Source organism: Vespula vulgaris, chromosome 24 (assembly GCF_905475345.1).
Source record: "Vespula vulgaris chromosome 24, iyVesVulg1.1, whole genome shotgun sequence".
Lineage (NCBI taxonomy): Eukaryota > Metazoa > Arthropoda > Insecta > Hymenoptera > Vespidae > Vespula > Vespula vulgaris.
In genome coordinates, this window is record NC_066609.1 from 1,990,001 (window position 1) to 2,006,737 (window position 16,737).

Genomic DNA, 16,737 nt, shown 5'->3' on the forward strand with positions numbered 1-16,737 from the left:
TATTTATATCTTTTCACTCGAAAAAATTCAAACGAAAATTTCTCATGAATTATCTATTATTCTACTATTATTATTAATATTATAGCAAAAAGATTTATTATTCTTATTAATATATATTTTTTTTTATAAGAAAAGATTCGAACAAAAATTATTATACTTATAGGTACTCAATATCGTGGACATTATATTTAAATGTATTTTGTATATAGTAATATACGAAATATCTAAAATATAATCTATTTATAGAGACATAATACAAAACAATTTTGTAATTTATCCGTGCAAAATGAAGATTAGGATCAATGGAGAACGACGAACAATGAAAAAATGATTTCAGCGCGGAAATTTTACGCGTGCGATGAATTAAAAAAGAAAGAAATATTAATAATAATAAGAAAAAAAAGAGAAATAAGAATAACCCAACAAAAAAAAAGAAGAAAATTATTTGAATCTAGTCAGTGCGTTGTGCGATTTGATGATTTCGATCATGTTTGAAAGATCATTCGAGTTCATTAGAAAAAGAGAGAGAGAGATGGCTTAGTCCGGCCTACGCGTTTAAATAATAGACGGTCTTGTGCGTTACTTAAAAAAATAAACAAATGAACAAGCAAAAAAGAAAAAAAGGAAAGAAAAAAAAGAAACGTAACAAAAAAATTTTGCCCCATGTTGCCCCGTTATTTGGTATATCATACCCAGGAGATATAAAGTAACATGATAAAAAAAAAGTAAAAATAAATAAACAAATAAAAAATAAAAATTTGTAGATAAAAAAGAAAGAAAGATTATGAAAGAAAAATAATAAATAAATATATTAAATTAAATTATATTAAATTAAATTAAATTAAATTAAATTAAATTAAATTAAATTAAATTAAATAAAAAAATATAAAAAAATGTAACTAAGAGTAATTAATAGTAAGAGAAATAAGAGGCATGGCGCGCGGCATTTATTTGTTAGATTATTAATAATTACAATACATATGTACGTCGACAAGTTTGGTATTTGACATATACATATACACACACAGACATACACATACAGATACACACATATATAGATACACACACACACACATATATATATAGGTTGATTATAAATTAAGTGGCAATTGAATATCTACTTTGTTAGAAGCAATAGGAAAAAAAGAAATTTATATATTTATATTAAGAAACAAGTTTCATGATTTCATGTGTCAAATATTTTAAGAATACGAAATAAAAAATCCTTGACTTCCGGTTCAACCTTTTAAACTTTTCTTATATATATATATATATTTATATTTTTTTCTTTTTCTGTTGCTACTAACAAAGGAGATATTTTCAACTGGCCTTTAATATATAATTAACTTGTATATATGTGTGTGTGTATATATATATATGTATATATATATATATATATATATATATATATATATATATATATTAAAGCATGATTAAATATTCACGTAAACGTCGATCGATCGTAATTCGTTCGAATTCATTCTTCGAAATATAGATCATTAGTTCTCGATGATTGTGTGAGAAAGAAATAGAAAGAGGAGAGAAACAGAGAGAAAGAGAGAGAGAGAGAGAGAGAGAGAGAGAGAGAGAGAGAGAGAGAGAGAGAAAGAATGAAACGATTGCCGTCCTTAAAAAACATCGATCCGACGAAAGGATTATCGATCGAAGATCGATGTTAAAATATGTATACGTACATACGAACTATAAAACTCATCACGATCCTTCTTACTCTGGATTGTTATTATCGATCGATCTTCCTCGATAGGCACGAAAAGAGTTATCACGAAGATAACCAAATTTTAAATTGAAAGTGATAAAGTGAGAGAGAAAGAGAGAGATATATATAGTTATAGATAGAGAGAGAGAGAGAGAGAGAGAGAGAGAAAAGGAAGAGAAAGAGAGAGAGATAGAAATAGATCTCAGCTATTACAGATTCCGTCTAAATTTATGAGATTCGTGCGAACGAGTGGCTAAAAATGACCTTAGAGATCAAGCAAATTATGTATACCGTTGCAGTATTTTCATAAAGCTTTAAACTCTATCTTGACGTCGACGAACAAATGCTAATAATAATTATATTCAATTTTTATATATATACACATAAACACATACACATATATACACGTACACAAGCGTTTTCATTCATGAATAAAGAGGAGAACAAACAAATCTCTCTGGATCGTTATCGATCGATCGATCGATCGATCGGTCGATTTTTTCGCTACTAATTATCATTAACACAATCATCGAGTCAGCTAAAATCGTTAGTAATTAATAATTAGAAATTATTTCTCTTCGTTTCGTATCTACTATCTATTATACTTATATATTCTAAAGTGTGTCTATAATGAAACGATTTTTGGATTCTATTTAATTTTTTTTTCTTTTCTTTTTCTTATCAGGATGATATATTGTAGACACTCTGTATAGTGTATATATACATAACTGCGTGTGTGTGTATATATATATACACATATATATAAGTCGACTTAACTTATAATCTTATTTATTATTTTACTTAAATATAATTAATAAGTTGCATCTATATATGTACGTGGTAATTAGTGTATGTTACAGTTGTTCATTAATTTCGCTATAAATAATTCATGAAAAAAAATCTGTGAAGAAGATGTTGGTGAATCTTGTACGAAGTTGTTAATAGTACCTCTTCGATGTCGCGTTCGTTTTTTTTTTCTTTTTTAGATAAATCGTGTGATAAATAATATTTATTTATTTATTTATTTATTTATTTCGATCTGTGTATGTGTGTGAGAGAGAGAGAGAGAGAGAGAGAGAGAGAGAGAGCGAGAGAGAGTGCGTGTGCATGTGTGCCGTGTGTAGAGCATTTGCTTATATACATATATATATATACATATATATTGTTTTAACAATTAATATTAAGTGTAGGATATACTTTTTTCATACTTTTATTGTCTTATTTTATTCTTTTTAAATGTGTGTGTGTGTGTGTGTGTGTGTGTGTGTGTGTATTCGCTGTGCTTCGACGAAGATTAATTTCATTATTTCATTATCGTAAACAATATATGTGTGTATACATATATATGTATATATATACATACATACATAATATAGAGCCAAATACATATATAATAATTAGAAAATCAAATAGCAAAAGAATAAAAAGTGCAAAAATTGCTTTAGTGTCATAGAATAAGTTTCAAAGGATAGTATCCATACACATGTGCTGGGACCTTTTAAAATTTTTACTTAAACAGTTTTTTATAAAAAAAATCGCCTAGTCAATCACTGAACGCAAATATCAAAGCATTATAGTTAGAGACAAAATACTTGTGTACGAGTGTCATTTTTGCCAGATCAAACAGAGAGACAGACAGATAGAAAATGTAAAATTTAACAAATTAGCAATCGATTATGCGCGCTTAGTACGTTGGAAATATGTTCATCCATTTTACATTAAATACATATATTGTCATTTATTGTTTATTCAGACCTGCCTTTTAATATCCGTCATTATTTGTGCATTTCAACGATATTGGTATATTTTTCATTTATATTTATACGTGTGTGAGACGTTATATAAGCTGTGTAAAGAAATGGAATGAAATAGATTTAAATGATATCTTCCTACCCCTCATTTTTCCCTACAGTCAAAAGAAAGAAATAAGAATAAATAACAAAAAAAAAAAATAAAAATAAAAAATAACAAAAAATAAAGAATAGGAAACGTGGGACCAACTTCGTTGAAGTCTAACGAAAATTATGGATATTATTATGGGTCTGGTAAAACAATGAAATACATAGATCGCGAATCTGTATATAATATATATTAATATTAATAGTATTATTATTATTATTATTTTTATTATTATAATTAACAGTAGCATTGTCATTATTACTATCATCATCATCATCATCATTATTATTATTATATTTATTTTTATTATTATTATTATTATTATTATTATTATTATTATTATTATTATTACTATTATTATTATTATTATTAATATTAATATTAGTATATCTGTCCACACAAATATTTGCATATAATTCCATCGTAATTTTGAATCATATTGAGATATTACAATAAATAGATCGATAGATTGATTCTTCTCGAGGTTAACGATTGCCATACATATATACGTACATAGATACTCGTTTTGTTAAACAAAAAAAGGAAATTAGAAAGAAAAATCTCGATGAGCAGCAATGTTTCCACGAGACTTTTATTTCTATTTCTATGAAAGAAGTTTATTGATATAATACTTGGAGCATGTTATTTTTGTAGAAAAAGAAATAGAACGAAAGAAATTCTAACCTTTTTTTGAGATGGAAAGTATAACGGGCTGCTGCTTCGTTCAAACTTCGTATTTTATTTCATTTCAATTAAATTATGACATTTTTGATCATAAAATTAGAAAAATTAATAATAAGAGAAAAAAAGAAAGAAAGAGAGAGAGAGGAAGAGAAATGCATTGGTATACGCCATTTTGTGCATCGAAATTAATACTGTTACGTCATTTCTCTATTACGCGCGAATTTCAAAACTATTTTTCGTCATGGCGGATTAATCTTTAAGTTTCTTTCTTTCTTTTTCTTTTACTTTTAATTTTCTAGAAGCGTACAAAATCCGATCCAAAAATTTTCTTTAAAAAGAGATTATATATATATATACATATATATACGTATATAAATATATATATATATATATATATATATATATAGAGAGAGAGAGAGAAAGAGAATGTGTGTCAAATTAAAAGGAAGTCGAATGTTTACAGACGATCGATTATGTGCTTTTCGCGCGCGCGTGCGTGTGCGTGTGCGTGTGCGTGTTCGTATGTGTGCGTGTGTTCTGTTTAGTGTAAAAAAGAAAAAAATGAAAAAAATGAAAAGAAAAAGAAAAAAAAAGGTGATACTCTGACGTAAAACGAAGAACGCTTTTGATCATCGCACGTTAACCTCTCTCTTCGTCGCTTATGGCACCGAGTATGTATAAGGACGTAGTCGAGCGTAATCGACCGAAAATGATTTCATTGGAGGGACACAAAAAACAGAAAAAACAAAAAATAGAAAACCTAAATCCCGACGATGAATTTAATCGATTAAAGCGATATACACACACAGTTCCACGATAGCGTGGCAAACGTGATTTTTTTTTTAATAGTTCTTTCTTATTTTTATTTTATGTATATATATATTTTTTTGTTCTCTTTTCGCTGCTTTTTAAAAATGTTATCAACGTCCTCCTACCTAGTCTCTTCGTATGTCTTAAAAAATGTGCACAAAATATTTATGTACCTGAAGTTAGTTATTTATTTTCTTTTTTATATATTATTTAAGTCAATGAACGAGCGTTTTTTCGTGTTTTTTCTCGTACTTCTTTTCTTTCTTTCTCTCTTTTGTTTTCTATTTTTACGAAAGTTAAAAGTTCTTTCTATAACAAAGAGAATTATAGCATATATACGTACCTTTATTTATTTTTAATATTAAAAACACCAAGACCTTATTATCATCGACGATAGGAAAGTGATAAAGGGTGCGGATTCTTTTTTTTTTTGGAGGAACGAAGAGAGTTACAAAAATATTGTCAAAGGTATGTTGCAGTAGAGAGTTATTATAAATAAATAAATAAATAAATAAATAAAGAGGAAGATCACCCAATATATGTCCATATATCGATTAAAAGAAAAAGAAAAAAAAAAAAGAGCGAGTCCTCCCCGAGGGAGAATGCGTAAAAATTAAAATTAAAAGAAAAATAATAAAATAAAGTGAAATAAAATAAAAGAAAATATAAGATAAGTTAAGAAATAAGAAACAGGTGGGAATATCTGCGTCTACCGTGAGTACTATTAGCGTTTAAGTAGATAATGTACCTATTATTATGACTCTTAATTATATAAAACGTGCGTATGCGTAAACGAGTGCCCGTGTTCTTCTTCTTTCCTTATCCATTTTTCCTCCATTGTTTCTTGTTTTCGGCTATTTTTTTCTAAAGGACGAATATTCGAAAAATAAGTAATTAAATATTTTTTAAATAATCATGTTACTAGCAAAATAATAATACATATATACATACATACATATATATATATATATATATATATATATATATATATATATGTATATTATAATAGTATACTATTATAGTAATAATACACTATATTATACTATATTATTACTATAATACACTATTAATAATTATATATATATAATTATTAGTGTACTATTATTATATAAATAATACTAATATTGTATTATACTATATATAGTATTACTATATTATATTAGGAGTAATAGTATAATACACATATATATATATATATATATATATATATATATATATATGTATAGGATATTTATTTTTATCTTTTATAAATTAAAATTTAGATAATATATATACATATATATTATATGAAAAGAAATATATTTGATTAAATAGCAAGATTACACGGGCAGTCATTAACCTGGAACAAATACCTGTTATTATTCATTTTCATTCTTTATTACATGAACAATAAATAAATAAATAAACAAATAAAAAAATTAAAAAAAGTATATATATATATATTGAAGAAAAAGAATTGTATAATAATAATCTCTGAGTTTTGCATTATTAAAGATTTGTTTGTTTCGTTTTTATTGTATTTCTTATACAGAGCTCGGGTATATTTCATGTATATTTATATATGCATAAAGATATACATATATACGTGTACACACATATATATATATATATATGTATATAAGTATATACGGACAAGCGGGGCTTATGTATATATATACACATACATACATACATAAAGATGTACGTATATTTTGTTATATTAAATAATAAGTAATAAGTCGGTGTATATTTATTATGTGTCGGGTTTTTTAATACTTCGGTTTTTTTTTGTACGTGTTTTTAACATGCGAGTCGATTGTTCGTAATTAAGAGTTTATCATTCGTTTCTGTTTTTCTTCTTTTTTTTTCTAAACTCCTTAATATGTGTGCGTGTATAGATTTGTATTCTTATGTGCGTTATACGATGTGTACGTACATACGTGCGTGTATATGCGTGCGTGTGTTCGTGTTATATGTCTATCTATAATATGTATGTATATTTATATAATTATATACAGAATGACTTTAATTCTTATTATTATTATTATTATTATTATATATATATATATAATATATATATATTTCAAATAACATCGTCAAACAATAATTTATTATTTCGCTTAAGCTACACATGTATAACATGCACTTTATGTGCCATCTATCTGTCTCTCTCTCTCTCTCTCTCTCTCGCTTTCTCTCTCTCTCTTTCATACACGTTCTCTGCCATCTTATTATTTTTATTAATTAATTAATGAATCAATCAATCAATCAATCAATTTATTAATTTCTTTTTTTCAAGCATAGCCACACGCGCACGCGTTACTCCAAGCATTCGATTTTATCATCATATATAATTCCCCCATAAAACACCATCGTCATTTATACTATAATTTTCTTTTTTCTTTCGCTTCCACTCCTTCAATTTTTCACTTCATTTTCTCTCTCTCTCTCTCTCTCTTTCTCTTTCTTCTCTCTCCGTTTTTTTATGTATTTATTTATTTATTTATTTATTTATTTATTTAGCGATTAATTTATTTTATTTTAAATAAATTGAAACGTACATGTATTCTCACTCTCTTGCAATTATTATGGCTCCTCGAAGACTAAGAACACCAAAAGCTGATCACAGTCTGTGTCTTGTTACGCATTTCATGTTCATCGATATTTTTTTTCATCTTCTTCATCTTCCTTCTTTTTTTCTCTTCAGCCAAATTCCGTATATGGAAAATTAGAACTAATCAGGGACGATAATATAATATATTTATGTTTGTCTGTTCGTGTGTATATATATATATGTATGTTTGTGTATGTGTGCGTGTAGGTTCTATATAATAGCATTCACAAAATTTTTGCCTTTCATTTCCATTCCGTCTGCGAAGAACGAACAATTAACTCTTTCTCTTTTTTTTATCTCTTTCTCTCTCTCTTTCTCTCTCTTTTACTATCATTTTTCTTATTTCATCTCCTTCTTTGTTCTTTTTTTTTCTCGTTAATTGTTTATTTATCAACGTAACTCTGGCGAGGTGATACTTTGGTCCGAAGGAACTTAAAATAATTCTGAACCTGCTGTTTTGATGATATTCGAGCCGATTTTTTTTTTTTTTTTATGAAAACGATCTGTCAAAAATTAAAGAAAAAAAAAAATAAGAAAAGAAAAAAAGAAAGTCAAGAAATTATATCGTAATTCGTTTATAATTAAATTATAGCCATACGAATAATGCAATTATAAATAAAGAAATTCTTTTTCTTATTGCAAAGAAAGACATTTTTTCAACTTACAATTAAGACTCTCTCTTTTTTTCTCGTAATAATATCACCGGCTCATTTCTTTATTCTTTTCTCTTTTTTTTCTGTTTTTTTTTGTTTTTCTTTGTATAATTATTATCAAACTTCAAACTGTGTATATGATTATTTCTGTTATATAATTATTATAAAAAATTATTATCAAGATTATTAATTATTTCAATCGACAAAATGTATGGCAAAAGAAAAAATGGTAAAAAAAAAAAATTAATAACGAGATAAAATGCCGTAAAAAAAAGAAAAGGAAAGAAATTTGTAATCTTTCTAAGCCTCTACGGATCTTTTTTTTCTTTTTCTATTTTTTTTCTATTTCCTTTTTTTTTCTTTTTCTTTTTCTTTTTTCATTCGTCCCAATCAAGAGGACAAAATTATTAATTAATCGAACGCGATAGAAGCGGCCGCGCAACGCTTTATTTCAAACGTTAATAATAATATTTAACTATGAAACATTACGCTATTATTTACATGCAATATATATATTATGTAATTATATATATATATATATATATATATATATATATATATATATATCGATCGATTCGAGAAATGTGAAATTGATTATTTTCTTTTGGACGCAATTTTCTTCTTTTTTTGTCTGGCATTATTCGATCGATAAGATCGCGTCGGAATTTCAATACACAGTTTAATATCGTCCGTCTTTCATTTCATTTTCTCTTTTTTTTTTTCTTTCTTTTTTTACGTTTCTTTATCTTTCTTTCTTTCTCTCTATTTCTTTTTATTACTTATTAATTTTATTTGAATAGTAGAATACGAGTAATGCATATATCTCACGAAGAAAGCGGTAACAACAGCGTGTTAATGTAAAATATTGTCCGTAAAAAATGGAAATATTTTTCTATAAATCATTGAGATAGGATATGAACAGTAATAAGTGTACGTGTGTTTCTGTATATGTGTATGTGTATATATATATATACGTTTGCTTTTGATATTGTAAAACCGACACGATTATCCGAACGAGTTTAAAAGACGAATCAAAAAAGAAAAAAAAAAAAAAAAGTAAAAAGTAAATACAAATGCCATGCAAGATCGATGATCTATGGCTATCGATCGATAAATCTTATCGGTATAACTTTTTACTATTTTTTTATTTCTCTTTTTTTTTATTTTTATTATATAAAAATTCTTCCTCTGTGATTGGTCTTCGCGATGATTACAAAAAAAAAAAGAGAACGAAGTAACGATCGACTATTCTTCGTTTCTTTTCTTCTTCTTTTTCTTTTTTTTTTTTTAACTTTTTCGTTTATTATCGTAATCGGTAGACAGATCGACTGTGGTCGGTGTGATAAAAAATGTATGTCCCCGTAAACAGCCACGAACACGATTAGCAAAAATCTTTATCAAAAACTTTTGAAAAGGATGTATGTATGTGTTATATATTTGTAAAGAAGGCAAGTGTGTGTTTTCTCTGACGCGTATGATTAATTTCAGTGTAATACGTATATATTGTAACGTTTGAAGTCTTCGATATAGAGCTCGCTTCTTTTTTTCTTTTTCTTTCTTATAAATGAGCCATAACGATCACGAAAATGATCCAAGTCATTCTGAGATATATTTTAAAGGACATATTTTGTAAATTATTAAAAATTTTACATATCACGCGAAAGGAAATTCTTTTTCTTTTCCCTTTTTGTTCTTTTTTTTTTTCAAGAATAAATATATTTATTAATGGTACCTTTTCTATCAGTTCTATATTGATTATAGGAATATAATTTAGGAACATATTATTGTAATTATAGGAACATAATTTTTGAATAAGTTCACATTTTTAAATGATTCCAAATTTCAGAATGTATACGTATAGATTAAAAAAAAAAGACAAAAAAAAAAAGAGAAAAAGAAAATATATGACTTGGTTATCATTTTGTTAAATCATCGGCTCAATTATTTATACGTGATAAATTTTCCCTTGGTTTCTTTTTTTCTTTCTTTCTTTTCTTTTTTTTCTATTTTCTTTCTCTTTTCTCTTCGTAAACATGGCAGTTAAGATAATTTTTTACTCGTATAATAGTTGTCACGCTACATTTCTACATTCCGCCGGCGGTAGAGCTAATAAATATCCTGACAATGTCTCTCTTTCTCTTTCTCTCTTCTCTCACAGGATTCAGAATTACTAAATCTAAATTGAATAAATATCGGAAGAAACTATCCATTTTCTTTTCTCTCTCTCTCTCTCTCTCTCTCTCTCTCTCTCTCTCTCTCTCTCTCTCTCTCTCTCTCTTTCTTTATATACCGCATTTCCTATAATAATATAGTTATGTCTCGTATTCCACGTCTTTCGTAGGCCTCGACAAAAAATTAATAATAAACTAATCACATTTTTAAAACATCTCGTCGCAGAGGGCACATATTTGAATAAAGTACATGGAACCTGATAATTCACGATAATGCGTTTTGCCTCAATCGTAAATGCATCGAAAGAATAACAGAGGACAATGATCGACGCGATCGAAATACAGAAGTCGCGTTTATAAGATTCTTTATACAGGGTGGAGTTTGAGGGCTTGAGTCGACAAAAGTCCTTAGATGATTTTACAAATCCAATTACTCTTTTTCGATCGATACTTTTTAGTCTAATTTTTTTTTCTCGTTTACTATTATTTTTTTTTCATTTTATCTTGTTTAGATTGTAAAACTTTTATAGTAATCAAGTCCTAATTGAATTAGGCAAGTCTAACAAATCGTCTCGTAAAATGTTACAATTGATTTTTAAAAATCAACTAGGGATTTTCAGTCCCCTCTTTTTTATCCCTGTATACATACATCATACATACATACATACATACATACATACATACATACATACATACATACATACATATATACATACATACATATATATATACATATATATGTATGTATAAAAAAAAAGGAAAATACATATTTGGTCCGGGCACATTATAGGCGGTGCACTACCAATGTAACGTAACAACAGGATTGTTAATAACGTTACAAAACTTATGGCACTTTGACAACGAAAGCTCATAGACATATTTATATCTTTCGTTAAACAAAAAGACACAACACAGATATATATATATATATATATATATATATATATATATATATCACTTTCGATTTTCCGGTCCCCTTATATGAAATAGCTGAAAGCTGATTAAAAGGTGCTTCGCTGAAAATTGTCCATCCATAATCGATTGATATAAGATCAACAAAACATTCTAGCTAGCTTGAGATTGTATAACCGGTGCACCTCTGTGTAACATCGAAGCAGGTCGTGATTTTCGACCAGTATTATTAGCCGGAAGATTCGTAGTAGTTTGTGGGTATTGTTGCTGAGCAATCGATTGGGCTATCGCTGAATCTCTCTTTGGTATTTCCGGAGGTGATTGCAACACCTCCATATATTCCCGTATTAAATTAGCTATTTGGTGTGCCTAAAATCAAAAAGAAACAAAAAAAAAAAGAAGGAGTTAAATTTTATTATAGGTTACATTCTCCTGTCTTTTTTTTTATTTTTTATTTTTAAACAGAGATGAATTTTAGGATAATTACCTGCGAAGTTGTTAATATAACCTTGCTCTGTTTCTTATCGGTACAGGTGATAATCATGAAGCTACTAACTGCGGGATTGTAACTGAGAATACTACTGTATTCGTAAGTACAAAGAGTATTCCTCGAACGATGTTCGAGCAAATGAAGTCCTAATTGATCGACTGCAAGCCAAAGGACTCGGGGCCAATTCGAAGTGAATGATTGCATCACGTCGAAGATCGTTGCCCTGTGCAAAGGCCAGGATTGTATTAAATTTAAAAAGGCTTTCTTGGCCTCCGGCGGTGTCATCCCGCGTAAAGATTGATGATGCTGAAGTACTCCTTCTATGCAAACAGTTGGTACTAGTCTTGATGGTAGGCAGTGACTCGATATCGTTCTATATTCTTGCTCGGCAAGGCCATCGTGACAATCACCGAGCTCCAATTGTGCTTGCAAAGCTGTTAACATGATCTACGGAAAAGAAATTATTAATTATTAATAGAATAGATAACATCGAATAAGATTTTCTTTTTGCATTTAATAACCTTCCCTTTCCATCTTAAAATTTATTATCAAAGAAATCCTGAGTGCTCGTTTATTTGCTCAATATTTTTTATTAATTAATCAATCAATGGCAACAAGTATTTTGTAAGACAAATGATCAATACATATGAATAATTTCGAGCAATATTTATAATAAAATATCATTACGTGACAAAAGCTAGTAGATCAGTATAAACAACTATTGGCTCTGGATAATATCGTAAGTACTGATCATTTATTTATATAAAATACTCGACGTATTATTTCTAAGAAAAAAAAAGGAATTATTATTTTTAAGTTTAAGAAAAAATTAAGAAATATTTACGGCTTCCTTCTCGGTAATTGGAAAGCGATCAGCGCGAAGATCGTGAAGTACTTGATGATAAAGTAACTCCTTTTCCACTGGATCGTCAAGATTCATATACTGATCGAGGAACAAGTGTTTTTTGAATAAGAAAAAGTGATGCGCGTGTTTCCTCTGCGGCTGTTGACCTTGCTGAGACGCACTGGCTGTTCTGTATCGTTCCCATTTGGACATTACGTCCGCTATTTTTTCTTCGGGAATAAGAGCACGTTCGGTAGGTCCTAATACCTCGTAAATGGCATAACCTAGATTATAATAATAATAATAATAATTTCTTATAAAATAATAATATGTAAGTATTATCGTAAGATCAATATTCGTTATATACCCATGGCTGTCTCTTCAAGGCCAATTTTAGCTTTGATTATCTCCATTACGTCTCTAGCGGTAGCGGACGGATGAAATTCAACGGCATGATATTGTCCATCCATGAAATGGAATCTAGCATAGATCGGTCTACGATTGATCGTACACATGATCTCCTCTCTGCTAGGTGGCCATTGTCTTCTTCTAGTTCCTTGGGTCTTGTAAAGACATTTTTCGGCGAATCTAGCATATTTACCTTCCTCGGTGACGTAATCGCTTGAGCACCGTTTCAAATGGGCAATAAGATATTTCCTAATGATCTTTTGCGGCGGTAGAATAACCGAGCAGGCTAACGAGAGCAATGCCCAATGCCTCAAATTGACACGACTGTTTGGATCAGGATGGTCGGTCGTTTGTTTGATCAATTGCAAATACAATTCTCCTAAAAGATTTTCCTTTCTTATACACCTTTCCATGACCGTCTGTATCAGGTTGACGTGTTCGTCTTCGACCCTTCGAACGGTATCGCCATTTTGTCCTAGACCAGCGTAAGTTAAGATCAATTGGAAGACGCTAAGTGCCATTTGTTCGTCCGGATCAGGCAATTTCGAAAGACTCTGTGGTATAGGCTGTCTGCTAAAGGCCCAATATGCATAAGGAAAACCTTTGTAGGTTTCACCGTGATCGGTTGCGCTACCGTGTTCTTGTCGTAACTTTTCGATCCTATGTTTGGATAATCTCCTCAATGTATTCCTCAGAAAACCACCACCGGAATCTTGTGGTTTTCTCAATATCTCACCGTCGACCAATGTTCGCCGACAATTGACCAAATTATGATAAAGCCTTATACGATCCTCGTTGGTGATACCCTTGAATTTTTTCGTAGGAACTTCGTTCTCGGTTATCCATCCTGCTAAAGCAGGACAATAACTAACGATCAGACTACCTATTTCATTTTTTTGCGCCGTCTCAAATACGAAACACTTGTGTGAACTGTCAGGATTGTGTCGTAGCAAGGAGATCGTTATAAATGAGTCACTTGGATCCAACATTATACTTTCAACATCCTGATAACGATATTCCGACAATACGAATTTATCGTCGGGTTTGATCAACATTAAGCCGTCGCAATTAATACCCAGTATCAATTGATTTCCATAGGACCAATATCCTCGATACGTGACATTGAACATAGTCGTACCATAAAGCGGATATTGCATTACACAAGATAGATATAAGACTTTAGCTGCTAATTCTTTTCGACCAGCTCCGTATTGTCTATGAGCTTGAGCTATGATCGGTACCCAAACGTCATCTCCACGAGCCCGACTGATCCTATACGGCAAAAAGCTATCGACCTCGCTATAATAATCTAATCTGTCGTTATCCTTTGGATCACCCAATGCTACCTGAGCTTGCAATCCTGCCAATTGTAGAGCTACTTTCTCCGATACTGGGAAATCATCGCACTAAAAAAAGAAGAAGAAGAAAGAACAAATAAAATACAAATACAATTCATAAACATCTATTAATATTCAATGATTATAACGATCCATTTTACGTTCGACAAAACAAATCGCCATACCTTAACAACGTTATATACAGCTTGAGCATAGAGCATATTCACTTCTACAGGATCTTGAGAGATTTCTCGCGTGTTACGGAAGAGTCGCCGTTTAAATACGAAACGATTGTCTCCGCTTCCCAAAGTTGCGTTATTTCCACGTCGTAACGTCGAGAACGTTGATTGAGATGTGTTCAATTTGCATTGCTTCCTACGGAGGAATATCGAACGATTACGATTTGATCAAAGTACGAATGGTACTTTAATGGCTGAATTAATTCGTTGGTTGTAATTCATTTTTAGGATAAAACGTTTGAAAATACTTACATTTCCCACGCAGCGATCACGTCGTACAAATAATCGTGCGCTCTGACATGTTCCTCACCGTCCGGCCTGCTTTGATAGATGGCCCAACCTTCTAACGATCTAAGGCCCAATTTATCAGCTAATTTGGCTACGGCATCGGCTGCGGTATCGGTTGGATGTACGTCGATAGCTTTTGTTCTACCATCGAGAAAAAAGAATCGGCATACGATCGTACCCAATCGTCTCATAGCAGCAATCTCTACCGTAGAAGGTGGATATTGTCTGCAGGAAACCTTCGTGTTCTTGCAATTGTCGATACACCATTGCACGTATTGTCTAAGTTTACCCTCCAATACTAAATTCTTCTTAAGAAAGGATACGAAATATTTGTAAAGCAATTTGCTGGGTTGAAACGCTACGATTGCCAAACAGAGCAACAACCATACGCGTTCGGCCCACTCGGGATTAGGATTATTAGTTGCTTGTCGCATACACTGTACAAATATCTCATCCCTTAATTCTTCCCTTTCTATTCCATATCCGATGATACTTTGTATAGTTGCTATTTCTAAATCGAGCTTCATCTCACCACGAATATATTTACATAAATCCCTGAATACCGAACAGGCAACGTTAACGTTATCTGGATCGTACATATGAATATGAGAATTTGGTATACTAGATCCTTTGTAATAGGTAACCATCTCGTATTTTGGTATATATTCCACACTCTTCCCTCGGGATTTTCTCGTAAGCGTAGCCATTATAGTTCCTTCCGGTGATCTCTCATGGCTATTGAAATAATTCTGTGCAAATTCAACGATATCGTGATACGTAGTTTCGATATCCTGTTCTCTTTTGTCCTCAAGTTCTTGCAATTTACGTTCCACCCTACATTTCCTTCTCTGTTCCCTTTCGATAGGCGGCTGAGGTACTTGCGGTTGTTGCTGTTGTTGTAATTGCTGCTGTTGCTGCTGCTGTTGCTGCTGCTGTTGTTGTTGTTGCTGTTGCTGCAACGGTTGCTGTTGTTGCTGATCGTGACCATTTTGTTGGGGTTGAGGTACTTGCGTTGGATGATGATGATGATGATGATGATTGTGATGTAGATGATGTCCATTGGAATTTTGTGATTCTGTTAACGACGGAGGACTACCAGCAAGTTGTTCCTTCATTTTGTTAATCGGTACTGGTGGTGGAGAGCCACAAGAGTCACCGTTCATTTGTCCCGGGCTACCATTGATCATGATAGGACTACTAGGCCCATTTTCTTCTCGCGGTAAAACAGATTCGTATATCGGCTCTCCGTTATCAGCCGAGGAGTCACCGTTCAATGCCAACGGAGGAATAGGTGGTGGCGGAGGTGGCGGTGGTTCGGTTGGTTCTGGAAGACTCGGTTGACCCAATTTTCCCGTACTTCCACCTATTCGTTGTGCCTGCTGTACCGGGGTAACGTCTTGGCCATTAGGTGTGTTCATTTTCGATTCGATCTTCGAATTCATTTCCATCTCCTGCTGTATCACCGTTTCTAATTCGACGTCCAAATCTTCTACGAGATTATCCATCTGTTCACCGATTTCCTCGATTATCTGATTGCTTTTCGTCGATTGAACGTCCGATAAAAAGGAAAACAAATTGTCTAAATCGACCGACTGCAAATCCGACGCAGCTATCTTAGAATTCATCTGTTCTGCCATTTGGGTCAACGTAGCTATCTCCTCTTGTGCTTTTCTGAAAAGTTATTAATATCAT

The 16,737-nt window shown here is 30.8% G+C and overlaps 2 protein-coding genes across 5 annotated transcripts in view; one reads left to right on the top strand and one right to left on the bottom strand.

Annotated features, from left to right (window-relative positions):
- The window catches only part of LOC127072083 (protein kinase C), a 19,887-nt gene extending 13,980 nt beyond the window's left edge, over positions 1-5,907 (top strand). For all 3 annotated transcript variants that reach the window (XM_051012184.1, XM_051012185.1, XM_051012186.1), the window contains one exon: positions 1-5,907. This exon is cut by the window's left edge. The gene's annotated coding sequence lies outside the window, so the exon portion shown is untranslated.
- Positions 5,908-6,592: 685 nt separating this feature from the next.
- LOC127072074 (unconventional myosin-X) overlaps positions 6,593-16,737 on the bottom strand; it is a 38,208-nt gene continuing 28,063 nt past the window's right edge. For both annotated transcript variants that reach the window (XM_051012161.1, XM_051012160.1), the window contains 6 exons: positions 15,010-16,716; positions 14,704-14,893; positions 13,141-14,587; positions 12,774-13,057; positions 11,927-12,376; positions 6,593-11,808 (listed from right to left, as the gene is read on the bottom strand). In XM_051012161.1, coding sequence (XP_050868118.1) covers positions 11,593-11,808; positions 11,927-12,376; positions 12,774-13,057; positions 13,141-14,587; positions 14,704-14,893; positions 15,010-16,716 — 4,294 coding nt within the window. In that variant the 3' untranslated portion in view covers positions 6,593-11,592. The remainder of the gene's footprint in view (positions 11,809-11,926; positions 12,377-12,773; positions 13,058-13,140; positions 14,588-14,703; positions 14,894-15,009; positions 16,717-16,737) is intronic.